Genomic DNA, 14,828 nt, shown 5'->3' on the forward strand with positions numbered 1-14,828 from the left:
TGATCATTCGCATCTTGGCTGTTTATGAGATTTAGTTAATGCAAATGGCTGCCATGTTTGTCTAAAACTACTTACACTTGATATTAATTACTTTACAGTGTTTTTAAATGTTTTAACATTTATAAAACCGGAAGTTTGTTTGGTAGGCGGGGAAATGAGACAGGGTTCCAGGTTGACTGTTATTCAGAGCCTCTGCTGGATATGTCGTTGACACCTTGTGACGGATGATAGGACTGAGTTGGATTGTGACGTCTCTGCCAAACACACAAGAATAATGATGGGTTAGGTACTAGAGGGCAATTGTGCAAATAAGCTGTTTTTAAAGTTGAGATTTCAATGAGTGTTTTTTTTAATAAAGGGCCATCTTTCAGTGAATAAGTTAAATCTACAATATCAATGCTGTAAAAAAAATGTTTATTTCTTAATGGTTCAGCATACAATTAAAACTCTGGGTATGGGCATCAGCTTTCAATACAATAGTGTCCAAGCTTCATAACACCAATACCCAAGCTTTGTCTACAGGAAGTCAAAATGTTAGTGGTTAGAATCCCTGGTTATTTCATTTTCTTACAATTTCACACACTCCTACAAAGCACACATCTATGCACTGCTCACGCAGTGTAAAAACAGTATACACGCAGGTTATGTCCAAACAAGGTTTATACATTTTGAAACATTTCACTATACTGTATTGCCCTTCAATAGAGCAATAACCTCTACTGCCAAATACACGCATTGCATTTTAAAACACATGACAAAAAGGCAAACAATGTACCTAAATTAAAGACAAGGTATTCTATGAACTATACATTCTCATAGGTAGAAATATTTGAGTTCTCAGCACTTCAGATTTAGTGATATCTTCCTGAAGTTTAGATCACCTTCCCTGTTCGACTGCTTTTCAGCTGAAGATTGGTTATAGAAATCTTGCATTAACTGCAAGGTTTACTGTCAGTCATTAAAAGATAACAGTGGACAAAAGTCAAACCCATTTACAGAAATTCAATCTTCAGCCATCCACAGCTTTTCTTTTAAGTCTGCAAGGCTGAGGAATGCACTCTTGGTGATAATGCATCTTTTCCAACAAGTAAATATAATGTATAATTGCCAATTTAAAACATGACATATAATTCAACAATGTGAAAATATTAGCCCCATAATCAATTTAACAGAATTGTGTTCTGGACAATCAAGTCTAAGAGTATGGCACATTTTACAAGATTGATGAGTTTATTTTTGTTGCAGTTATCTGCTGCACAATTCACACGCCACACTTCTGATGGATGCAACCTGCAAAGATTTTAAATTAAGGCATAGTCAGATAAGTTTCTATTTACAAGTTTTACACTGCTCTTCTACATTACAGCCAGCTTGATTATACGCACTTGAATCTGCTATTGCGCTTAGTGATGCATTTGAAAAGCCAATATCAGTCTTGCAAAATGTTGATTACAATTGGTTCCATGTGACACAGGTACAGTGAAATCTACATACATGCAATTCTGGTAGGTTATCAATAACAGAAACTGTCTAATTCAGTACTAGTTTGTTCCCATCATGGCACAAGTATACATTCCTGTTGTACATAAGTAATTTATGTTTTTTTAACATTGGATAGAACAGAACCAAACTGCTTTAAAACAAAATGCATCTCATTTTCCAGTATGTATACTATCTCTCCTTTTACACTACAGCTCTCACTGCATGACAAATAATGCTTGGTGCGGCCACACTTTTTATAATTATAAATCCCAAGGGTCCCAATATTTTGTTCCTTGAATCTAGCAATGGCAGTAGAGAGATCAGGGAGTGGAAAAGGCCCAGCTCAAGGCAAGTGGCTACTTTCATTACAATCTAACTGTGATGGTAGGAGTGACAGTATTGGCAAGTCTGTAATGTGAAAAGCAGCATAAAAGACAGCCCTTACATGAGTAACCTTGTCAAACTTGGACATGATCAAATCCCAATTGGGAATAAGGAAGAATGCAAAACCCTTTCCATTAATATACAATAAGCAAATCTAGTTGGGTTTAAATTGATGCTAATAATTTAAGTCCAGGTCAGTGCAACATTAATTTACCCATCTTCCAATACCAAAATAGATTCATTTAATCTAAAGGGCTTCATAGGTGGAGGTTTGAGAACATCAGCAGAACAAAATATTGGCTAATGTTTTGGTAATCTTAAAAAGAAAATGGAAACTGACCTTACATTTATTTGTGGCCAATTAATAAAAGTGCCTGAATATTGTGCTGCTCCTCAATAACTTACATATTTGAAAATGTCCCATCTAGAGTATCACAAAAGGCAATTTAAAAACAAGCATTACCCGTGCAATCTTCCCCCATTCCTTTCTATGGCACCAGCATGAGATTTTTTTTATTTTAAAGGAAAGGTTGAATGTACTCCACAATTCAAATCAGAACTATTTTTTCCTTCAATCTGCTCCCTTACGAGTCCCGTAGTTCCAAATGGCCTCACTATATGCTTCAACCCATTCATAGAAGGGGAAAACAAGACATGCAATGACCTTAACATTCCTAGTGTGGTATCCTGTCAATAAAACATACATTTTAAAAACCACTGTACTGTTTCACAGCTTGCTTGCCTTGAAGTAAAGAGCTTTGTAATCACCACCACTGTGAATTCCTGATGCAGTTTAAGTTAATATTAAGTGTTTAATTCCTCCTCGACAAACTCTTTGCTAATTGAACTAGTAACATTTACTTGCAAAATGGCATTTTTTGGAGTAATGGAATTTTAACAAAACATAGGTCAGTCAAGACCAAATTCCATTTAAGACCAACTTTTTTTTCCCAATAAAAGCTCTTAAGATGCATCAATTGTATGAAAAAAAATCAACTGTGCTGAATGTATAAATGCAGATAGTTCTGACCAAAAATGTTTTAACAAAGTGCTGCCTTGTGTGTAAAATGTTTTCGCTTCCAATTTAATCGATGACAGAACTGATTATTTTCACACAAGGCCAATCCATATGAAAGTTGTCATTGTTACTTTGTAAAATGTGAATTTGAAGCCCACAGATTGCACTTATTGACAAGCATCACAGGTAACAGTGCTTCATATTGACATTATTTATTTCCATATCAATCATGACCTAAAGTTAGTTCAATTCATGCTTCTGAAACCTGAATGCAATGGACGTGCTAATGTACCTTCAGTCACTTTGATGGAACAGTGGATGAAAAGCAATACTTAGTACAATTGGACAAGTGGTTTAATCCTTCAGTTTATAAAATGCAACATCTTTCTCGGATTCTCTTAGCTATGCTTTTCCTTTTCTTCTTGCCATTCTTCTCTTTACTATCTTCCATTTTTCGTGCACGTATTTCCCTCATCAAATCGAAGAAAACCTTGAAAGAAAGAATTGTACAGCATGTTAGTCCAAAGAATTATACATATTCAATTCAGGGATCAACAATTACATGGCTAAAACACACTGATCTCATTAGTTTCAAAGTTTGGAAACAGCAATTGGCTGGAAATACCACAAGATTTGGAATAATTTGGTACTTAATACATCTGACATATAAAGAATGACAAGACCCACAAGATGAAAAGTTGAGTCATTGCCTGTATGTTCCACAGCTAATTTTCATGTGAAGATCTGTGTGCAAAGTAGTTTGGACAGTGTGCAGGTGCACAACGTTGAGGTGGGAGCACATGGTCTCAAGTCCACAGTTTAACGGACCGACAGCATGTTCAGATTCCAATGTTGCCAATGGGTTTAAGAACTCAAGAGTTCTCAAATCTGTTACTAATGATGGACACCAACTTTGTTAATAATGGGAGCAGGAAACCATGGCAGAAGTAAAGGCTAATCATATCTTCCTCCCTTACACCCTTAGGAGGTGCTCACTTCAATATCTTCCTTCAGCCTCAGAGTCTCGGTGCAGTGGCAGAAAACACAGTACAACAATCAACAAATTACATTTATACAGCGGCTTTCACATCAGGGGGACGTCCCATTACATGGAACATGCAGGAGGCCAGAGCCAGCTGAGGAGTGGGTGTAAGCAGGTCAGAGAGGTAAGGAGATGCCAGGAAATTATTTGTATGTGAGTGAGGATTTTGAAATTGATCCGTTCTGCAATAGGGAGCCACGGACCCTGGCAAGGACTGAGGTGATGGTGCAAGTGAGGATACGGGTAGTGGAGTTTTTAAATTAACTGGATTTACTAATGGTAGAGCTGGAGAGCCTTTAGTCAAGTGTGACAATTTATCAAGCTGCCGAGTGATTTTCCGCTAGGTTTCCCAGTAGACTGCAATTCATTGGTTAATGCACAAATCCTATTACATATATTTCTGAAAAGAAATTACAGAGCTGGAAGAATACTCAAGAGAGAATGCACCAACTTCACCTTTGACAAATACATGGACAAATTAAAGGATACCCAGCCAAGAAGTCAGACACTTGGGAAAACGGTTTAAAATTTTAAAGTCAGTGGTTACTAAACCTAGAAGCTCATGTACATGTTCTGTTCACAATCTTCTGTGTAAACTGCAAGATACGTGTTCACAGGGCACAATGTCTCATGAATGCACAGCTTTGGCGATTATATGAATTATAACGATAAGACTTGTCAAGTTTTAGTGCATAGAAATAGATTGCCATAATTCACAACTGACAATTGCATTGTAAATTGATAGGATTAAACCTACATTGCAGGCTGTGAATCTTCACTCTTTCAGGTTTTCATTAGCTACAAGACTATTACTTCTATTGTTTTGAGTCAATATAAAGCACCTGTTATCATTGCATGATCTGAATTGAAAAGTTTTAAACATAGAAACAGTTAGAAAAGATAGAAAATACTTAAACTAGATATTAATATAAAAATATTTGTATTAAAATTGATGCTGTATTTTAGTGAGTTAGTTCTTACAGTACTGGCTATCCTGATGTGATTACAATCTCCATTTCACTCCTGACTGCCCCTTTTGTGCAGACTTTTTCATCGTCCTCTCCTCCCTCAACCTCCACATGACCTTCCCCACCTATATTCATGGTCATGTTGTTGACCTGGTAATTACCCAAGGCCTCAAACTCCAACAAACAAACAACAACAAAATTACATTTATAGAGCGCCTTTCACATCAGGAGGACGTCCCAAGGCGCTGAACAGTCAGGTGTCGGGGCCCGAGCATGGGGGAGGGGTGGTGTAGGGGTGAGGGAAGTCAGAGAGGTGGGAGGGAGACCAAAGGCACGGTTGAAGAGAAGGGTCTTGAGACAGGCCTTGAAGGAGGCAAGGGAGGAAGCGAGGCAAAGGACGTGGGATGGAGTTCTAGAGTGTATGGCTGAAAACCCGGCCACCGATGGTAGGGGGGGGTCGGGCGGGAGACATGGAGCAGGCCAGAGCCTAATGAATGGAGGGAGTGGGCAGGTTGGTAGGGAATCAACAGGTCAGAGAGGTAGGAGGTGGCAAGGCCATGGATGGCCTGGCAAATCGTGAATACATTCTATATAATCCTTGCATTTGATATAGTGCTTTTCACGTCTTCTAGACGTCTCAAAGCACTTCACAGAATAATAATAATAATAATCCTTGCATTTGATATAGCGCTTTTCACGTCAGGAGGACGTCCCAAAGCGCTTCACAGAACACACTGTAAAGTGAATTGACTGTATATTTGTGGGCGAACGCGGCAGCCAATTTCGCACAGCAATGTCCCACAAACAGTCGTAGATTGAAAATGACCAATTTATTATTTTTTTTGATTTTGGAGATTATTATTAGGCGTGTGGAGTAAGGGAACTTGCCCAAGTTTTCGCCATGCCTGGAATTGAACTCAGGTCTCTGAGTAGTTAGAGCAAGTGCTCTAACTACTGAGCTACAGGACTCCATAAAGGTGAGGACAAGGATCTTTAACTCGATCCTCTGGGGCATGGTGAGCCAGTGGAGTCGGACGATTTTCCTTATTTCCCTCACAACCCCTCCCATCTCCAAACCTGACACCGCAGTTTTCCACTCTAGAAAAATGTAATAAAATAATCCCCCACTGCCCTCAATTCCTCTGAAATCCTGCCCACCTCAACCTTCTGCACAACTCCCTTGTGCCATTCTTCATCCTCTATCTTCCTCCTATCATATTATTATCCTGAATTACCCCTTATCCCCACGAGTGTCTTTGGTACAACAGCCACCTCTGCTGTCTAAAGTCCAAGGCCCACGCTGCTGAATGCATGGGGCTCAAATTCAGCCTCACATCCACAGCTAAATCTGGCTACAGCATACGAAGGTCTACCAATGTGCTCTCAGCTCAGTCAAATCCACTTTCTATTTCAGGATCCTCCCGGACGCCAAAGAGAACCCATAGCTCCTATTCTCCCACTGCAATCACCTTCTCCGTGCTCTCTATCCTCACCTCCAAGTTCAAATATGAGGAAATAGTATTCCGAGGGTCCAGAATCAAGCAGATTTGCTCAGCTGCCTCTGCTTCCAGCCCACTCCTTTCTCTCATACCTCTGAATCTTTGTCCCACTCATCTTTCTCATCTTCAATTGCACCTTCATTTTTGACAGAAAAAATAGACCCTGGCAATTTTTTTTTTAATCTGGTGGATTGTAAGGGACCTTAATTTAATCAAATTTAACCAGAGACATATATACCATTCATGTTCTTACCTTATCAACATTGGCTCTTGTTTTTGCTGATGTTTCTACGTAATTCACACTCCATAACTCCGCTCTGCTCTTTGCTTCATCCACCGAGACTTTGCGTTTGTCCTCCAAATCGGACTTATTGCCAACCAGCAAGAAAGGAACATTCTCATCCTCTTTCACCCGCAGAATTTGCTCCCTGGAAAATGTGAATTCAAAATAAACTCTTTAAAATTCTGCTGTCAATAATTCTCAGAAGAACCAATCTACGGTTGTAGATTCTAGTTCCCCTTCCTCTATCTGAACCAGAGCCCCTCTAATGTACTTCCTCTGAAATCTAGTCAGTAGAGATGTTCAGGGTGCACTGCCATGCTCCCTTGGAAGATAGAAAAACAGATCGGTTTGAGGAAATTGGGGTTGGTTGCAATCGTAATCTTTGCATCTTTCACAGCAAGAGGATAGATCTCAAAGCGCTCCACAGGATTTTCTGAAAGGGAAATGCTACTTTGTAGGTGAACACAGCAGCCAATTTGCACACAGCAACATCCCACAAACAGCCATTAAGTGTATAACCAGTTTAACCTGAAGACAGTTGGGTAGGACACTGGGAGAAACTCCCTCCTCTCTTCAAATAGTGCCATGATTTCTTTCCCCTGACATCTCCCTGACCAGACAGGCAGGCAGAACCTTGGATTAATATCTTATCCAAAAGACAGCACCTCTGACAACGCAATGCTCCCCCAGCAATATACTGGATATCAGCCTAGACTATGAGCTCAAAGTCCATGAGGCTTCAACCAATAATCTTCTGACCCAGAGAGGACAGTACTACCAATTGAGCCAGGCTGACACTCATGCAGGTGTAACTTTTAAACAAGTCTTTGGGTTACTTCCTCAGATAGTCATTCTGAATACAGCAATCTTCGGGGCACTGATTTCTGCATGTAACATGGAAGACAGTTATATCCATGAGCAGTTTATTCAAAGCGAGCATCGGTCACATCAACACCATACCAACACAATATCCAACACAATATTGTTACAATCTCACCTACACTATAGGTGGCACCACTGGGAAATATGACCACAAGACATGCATTGGTGTGCTGCTATTTCTTGACTGACCAGTGGTGTCACTGTCATGAGAAGAATGAATAACCTTCAATTATCATGAAATCTCAGAAGATAAAATGCAAACAAAAGGAATCAGGAAATTAGGGACAACATTCAGTTTGAAAGCCTTATAGATTCAAGATTATATCCACTCACTTTTGTCAAGTCTTGCGCTCCCTTCCCATCTTAAACCATTGCAATTAATACAAGCTCCACACATTTCAATTTCAAAATCCAGGAGCCCAAAAGCCTCCACAATGCACTTCCTACAATACGTGCAGGTTATTTTGGTGAGGTGGAGCGAGGGAGGAGGAGAAAAAGAACTAATAAAGGCCAATTCTAGCTACATTATCTGCAAAATCATTCCTGTAAAGGAGAAGGCCTTTAAAGATAGTTTTCCTGCCTCCGTGCTTTTAATATAATGCCTTGTCACTTCATTGAGACATCTCAAAGCACTTCACAGAATATACTGTAAAGTAAATTGACTGTATATTTTTTGGGTGAAATACAGCAGCCAAATGCACACAGTAGTGTCCCACAAACAGTCATGATTTTAAAACTTTTTTTTGAGTAGTTGAGTCAAGTTACTGTGAAGATCTAAGATCTAGCTACATTTATGCAAATGCTGCTTAGTCTTTCCTTGCAACACAAACATTCTCCAATCAACTATTTACAACCAAGTAGAATTGCTTCCACCTTCCATTACTTTTTTTTTCTTTAGGATGGTTTCAAGGTGTATTTTGATGAATTACATTGGTTTGTAGGGGTTGTAATTTGTATTGGTTTGGCTGCATAGAGAACATTCTGATAAAAGTTTGGTAAGAAAACAATTATCCCTCCTGTGACACTGGTGCTTCCTCCATTTTAAACTGAAGGACACCAATGTCAAGTCAACAATGTTCATCGCCACATATGGATGAGATGTTAAACCAAGGTCCCATCTGCCTGTTCAGGTGGATGTTAACAATTCTGTGGCACTATTCAAAGAGAGAAGGGAAATTTTCCCAGGGTTATATCAAATACAAGGATTATCATTGTAAATCCAGAATTGTGTAAATTTCTATTTGCAATTGCTGTTCCATTTTTTATAAAAAAACAGAACTTAATAATAATAATGATATAGCGCCTTATCACGTCATTGAGATATCTCAAAGTGCTTCACAGAATATATTGTAAAGTGAAAAATGCAATTGCGCACAGCACTGTCCCACAAACAGTTGTGGATTAAGTGACCAAATTTGTTGTTGAGGGATTATTATCCGCAGAAAGCAACCTGTCAAATGACTAACAGCCAGCTTCCTACTTACTGTTAGGTAAACAGAGGCGTACAAAGTAAGGAAACTTGCCTGAGGTCTCACCTGGAAACATGTTGATGTTTTAAAGTTCAACAGATGTTTGCTTATTATCAGTGTACTGTAGGAATAAAAACTCAGATGTTCCTACAACAACTTAGATTTACATAGCGCCCTCCACACCAGACGGCGTCTCACACTGATCTTAGAGCCTGAACCATCAAATTAAGACCTTCATCCATGAAAACCTCCAAGAGGAGATTCGATATCCTGTGATGCAACGCCTTTGCACCACCACATCCTCCTCCACCACTTGTCCTCCCACCTCAACCTTCAGGCCCTGTCCTTGAGTGGTTTAGGTCCTACCTCTCCCACCGTCTTCATTTTGTTTCCACAAACGGCTTTTCCTCCGGCCCCCGCACTGTCTCGTGCAGTGTCCCTCAGGGCTCTGCCCTCGGTCCCCTCCTCTTCACCCTCTATATGCTCCCCCTCGGTGACATCATCCGCAGACATGGGGTTAACTTCCACATGTATGCGGATGACACCCAACTCTACCTTTCCTCCTCTACCCTCAACTCCACGACCACCGATGTCCTGACAGCTGCCTGTGCGACATCGAGTCCTGGACAAGAGACAACTTTTTTCAGCTCAATGTGCGCAAAACTGAGGCCCTCCTGATTGGCTCACGTCAGCGCCTCCGCACCTCAGGCGCTGACACCATCAGCATCCAAGGCTGCACTCTCCACCTCTCAAAGTCAATCAGGAACCTCGGGGTTCTGTTCGACCCTGAGCTGTCCTTTCTCCCTCATATCCGCACCACAACTGGCACCGCCTTCCATCACCTCCGGAACATCGCCAGACTACGGCACTACCTCACCTCTCACGCTGCTGAAACCCTGGTCCACGCCTTTATCACCTCAAGACTGGACTATGGGAACTCTCTCCTCATCGGCCTTCCCGCCACCTCCCTCCACAAGCTGCAGGTCATTCAGAGCTCTGCAGCTCGTGTACTGTCCCGCACCAGGCTTCGCGACCACATCACTCCACCCTCGCTCACCTCCACTGGCTCCCCATCCCCCAGAGGATCAAATTCAAGGCCATTCACAGCCTTGCTCCCTCAACAACAACAAGATTCCATTTATAGAGCGCCTTTCACATCGGGAGGACGTCCCAAGGCGTCATCCTACCTCTCCGACCTACTATCCCCCTACTTACCTGCCCGTACCCTCCGTTCCTCTGGCTCCGGTCTGCTCCACATCCCCCGCCCCAACTGCCCTACCATCGGTGGCCGGGCCTTCAGCCTCTCAGCCAGCGCCTTGGGACGTCCTCCCGACGTGAAAGGCGCTCTATAAATGAAATCTTGTTGTGTGTCTATTGTACACATTTCTGGCTCTTCTAAGGTACAAAAAAAATCTTTGTAGAAGTATGAAAAACAAGAGATAACCATTGGCTGTATTTATCTGGTGAACGATAACTTGTACTTATAAAGTGCCCTTAATGCGCGTCTTGGAGCACAAAATAGCGATGTGGTTTGGTGCTGAGCAATTGTTGTTATCCAATGAACAGATCTGATACAATAAATCAGTTTCATAATGGAGATTTTAACCATTGTACCATTACTCTCATGAATTCCCTCCAAAAATCCCTTCTCACTTTCTCCTGATTTAAAAACTCCTAAAATCCTTCAACCATGTTGTTGTCACCTCCTCATACCCCACCCTCCCTCTCACTCAACGATTAACATTAACCATGTAACACACTTAGCAATATTATCTTATGTGAAAGGTGTTACGTAAATGCAAGTTATTGTTTTTGTAAACTATTGCTCATGTGGTTCATTTGAGCCCACTTGTTTGGTCCAATAGTATTCCAAAAAGCGTGTTGCATTTAACCTGCATTCTGAACACAAACAGCTAAATCAGAACCACTGCCATACCCTCAGAATAAATAAACCAAAGGTTAACACAAACTTAATGCAAATGTGAGAATAAAGGAATCAAGTGTTCATTGAATTACCTGAAATCAGCAGTAGCTGCAAAAGATTCTTGCTCAGTGATGGAGAAAACACAGAGGAAGCCTTCTCCACTGCGAAAGTAGTTATCTCGAATTGCAGCATAGTCTTCTTGGCCAGCAGTATCCAAGATATCTATTTGGACTTCCTCACCATCCAGCACCACTTTCTTCCGGTAGCTGTCTGCTTTCGTAGGCTCATAATCTTCCACAAACTAGAAATTAAAACAAAAATACATATCATGCCTACAGTATAAATCTTTAAAAGCATTGATTAAAAGCAGAATGTTGGTTTGTTGCATTTCCATAAGATATTCAGATGAAATAGCTTCTATACATTGTTCAGTTTAGTTGGGACCACTCTCAACTGAGCCAAGATGGATTTTTTGGGGGTCAGCTGGGTGTCTAACACAAGGGATTCCCACATCCTCAGGCCTTTCCCGGCACATCTAATATTCACACCACTAGTGTTTATGGTAAAAGCCAGAGAAAGTTCCGTAGCTGTCTATTCACAGCAGGTTGTGTAAGGCTCAACCATGGGGTTTTGTGCTGCTCTCGATTCAGCAAGAGGGTAACCCAAGATCTGTTGAAGGTGGCATTCCGTCTCTGTGAACGATATGTACGATTTAATTCTCTGAAATCAGCAATAGCTACAAAAGATTCTTGTTTAGTAGAGAAAACACATATTTCGCCCACAAAATATACAGTTAATTCACTTTACAGTATATTCTGTGAAGTGCTTTGAGACGTCTCAAAGACATGATAAGGTGCTAATCAAATGCAAGGATTATTATTATGTATGCCTTGCATTGACAGCAACTATGGTAGTGTCTTTATCTAGGCTGTTACTATCAGATTGAAAATGGGTCACACATCTGCTTCCCACTCATTTATTGTCAGAACAAGCAATTTGGATCTGTATTGACCAATGCTTGGTACAATTTTCTTTCTCCACATTTGTGTGCATTCCAGCAATTTTCCTCACATGGCAAATTTGTTGTGCTGTCAGCAGTGGTTGCCAGATATACTCAGCACAAAGCGATGGACCCAGTCATCCTAGGCCACAGTATGCATTTTACACCTCATGGCAGGACCTACAAAAGCCTGAGTGCGGAGATAGAGACAGTATAATGTATTTACATCTAGGCTGTACAGAAGTCCTGGTATTGAGGACAGGGTATTGAAGAGGAAAGGTGCACTGCAGAGCATAAATGCATCCAGCAGTTGAGTCACATGCTACAGTATCAAGAATATTATTTGTACAATACAATTTACATCTACAATTTACATTGTAGCTCAGTGGTTAGAGCACTGAGACCTGGGTTCGATTCCCAGCAGGGTGAAACATTGGGTAAGTTTCCTTACTCCACACGCCTCTGTTTACCTATCAGTAAACAGGAACCCGGTTGTTAGTTGTTTGGCGGATCGCTTTTCCGGGGGTAATAATTCCTCAAAAAAATTTATAATAAAATGGTTACTCAATCCATGACTGTTCATGGGACACTGCTGTGTGCAATTGGCGTTTTCGTCCACAAAATATACTTTACAGTATATTCTGTGAAGCACTTTGAGACGTCTCGAAGACATGATAAGGCGCTATATCAAATGCAAGGATTATTATTATTACATTTATACAGCACCTTTCACTTCAAGAGGACATATTAAAGTGTTTAACAATGTTGAGCACCCAAGCTAGGGGTGGAGAAGGGAAAGATAATAATCCTTGCTTTTATATTAATAAAACTTGCACCTTTTCATATTGTCAAAGTACTACACAGGATATACTGTAACATGGGTTGACTGTGTATTTGTGAGCAAGAGGTTAAGATCTGCTCAAGATGATGTTCCCTTTCTGTGAACGATCTGGCTTACGTTCACAGCACCTAAGGTTGGTTGATCATTCTACTGTGTGTTTTGATTACACTTTGAATGAGTGTGTGGTCAAAGATGAAGTTTTGACATGTGCCCTGAACATGGGGCAGGAGAGAGGGAGCATGCAAGTCAGAGGGACTCTGGGATGGAGTTCCAGACCTGTGATTTATACCCATTACTTCATAGGGGAATCACTATCCTGTTGTCTCAATGACCTGCACTAAATATTTTAATAAGAATTATGCAGTAAAGAGCAGCTTTAATCCCACACATTACTTCATTCAGACAACAAGTTGCCAATAGCATACAGTTATATAGTTACAACATGATGTAATAACAGCCTCAGCCCCCATTTTATAAAAGTGTGAAGAAAGTAACACCACAGCTCAAATCAGAGTGCAGTGCATCAGATTCTGCACTACAGGACCTTGCAGCACCCTGCAGCAAACTGGGGTAGCCCACCATTTTCTCACCCGCCCCCCCCACACACCAATCAGCCGGATGTTTGACCCATCACCGTACTTAAGAGTATCCAAACTAAGCTGAGATTTCCATGCATCCCACCTAAACATGGAATTCCAGGTATTTATTGGGATGGATTGTGCACTCTGCCTGGAGGGACATAACCTGTTTACCCAATTCCAGAAAGTATTACAACAACTTGCATTTATATTGCCCCTTCATGCCTTACAGCATCTCGGAGCGTTTTATTAGGCGTAGGTTTGTAATAGCCAAGGCTCGGAGACCCCAGAGTGTGTATTGGGGTACTGTTGGAGTCTAACTAGCTAAAACTGCATAGCTTGCCATTAATATTGCTGTCCGGCAAGCTATCTTGCTGCTTGTCAAGCTAGGACCAGCGTACCTGTTAGGGTTTTGGCTTGCACAGGTAACAGAATCTGAATGGGATGACTCCCTGCTCCCATTGACTGGTCTGCCCTTCCGGGTCCTGCCGATGAGCCAGGCTGATTGTACTGTCAGCAGCAGTACCCTGGAATACTGCAGACCTGCCTGGCTCAGGAACCGGACTACCGAGACGGCCACAGAGGGCTGGTTCGATTCCAACATTCCATTGCCAGGCATGTCATCTTGGAGCCAGTTCAAGGAGACACCGCTAACCTCCCCCCTGACCCCCAAGGAGGATAAGGAACTTACCCCCATCAGCAGGCACCCCCATCAACAAGCCCATTCACAGTTTGCCCATCACCCTACACTGATAGACTACTTTTTTTTTCTAAATGTTCAACCAAATTGTTCTCAACATGGAACCAGCAAGATTGTCCACAATGGTGCTATCCAGTCCTACACATTCCTATAGGATTATAGCTTTTTATAATTAATAAAAAATATTCTGTCTCTGCATTAATTTCAAATCAAACATGAAAGCAATGCTAACTGATGCATTTATTTGGCATTCAGATGGTTTTCATCATGTTCAAGACATTTATTTTTGCTTACCTCATCGTACATGAACTGCAGTGTTAAAGCTGACTTGCCCACTCCACCACTCCCAACCATAATGACTTTGTGTAAAGCCAAGGAATTCTGGCCTTTGGTCTTGTTTGCCGCCATCTTTTGAACGGAAATATTTCACCAGAATGTTGATCTTGACTGCCAGTAATCTAGTCCTAAAATAAAGGACAATTTACAACCTTGTATATATTCTGATTTACATTCTAATTTTATACAACACTGTTAACATCCGATATAGTTATCAAAGCAATTTTATTAAAATTCTTGAATTTAATATAGCACCTTTTACATTGAGAGGACATCCTAAAATGATTTTCAGGAAATATTGTAGTGCAGTGACTGTACTTTAGAGGTGAATATAGCAGCCAATTTGCACTCAACAAAGTCCCACAAACAGCCATGAAAAGAATGACCGTGTTTACTGGAGGATTGTTGGCCAGGACACTGGG

At 41.0% G+C, this 14,828-nt stretch overlaps 1 protein-coding gene across 1 annotated transcript; it reads right to left on the minus strand.

Moving 5' to 3' along the window:
• Positions 1-397: 397 nt before the first annotated feature.
• Positions 398-14,530, minus strand: LOC103181544 (ras-related protein Ral-A). The gene is made up of 4 exons (XM_007898112.2): positions 14,365-14,530; positions 11,044-11,252; positions 6,647-6,821; positions 398-3,374 (listed from the first exon to the last, which is right to left on the minus strand). Exons 1-4 carry the CDS (start codon positions 14,476-14,478, stop codon positions 3,252-3,254), a joined length of 621 nt encoding a protein of 206 aa, XP_007896303.1. The 5' UTR covers positions 14,479-14,530; the 3' UTR covers positions 398-3,251.
• Between the last annotated feature and the right edge of the window lie 298 nt (positions 14,531-14,828).

This window comes from Callorhinchus milii, unplaced genomic scaffold, assembly GCF_018977255.1.
Source record: "Callorhinchus milii isolate IMCB2004 unplaced genomic scaffold, IMCB_Cmil_1.0 Scaffold2, whole genome shotgun sequence".
Lineage (NCBI taxonomy): Eukaryota > Metazoa > Chordata > Chondrichthyes > Chimaeriformes > Callorhinchidae > Callorhinchus > Callorhinchus milii.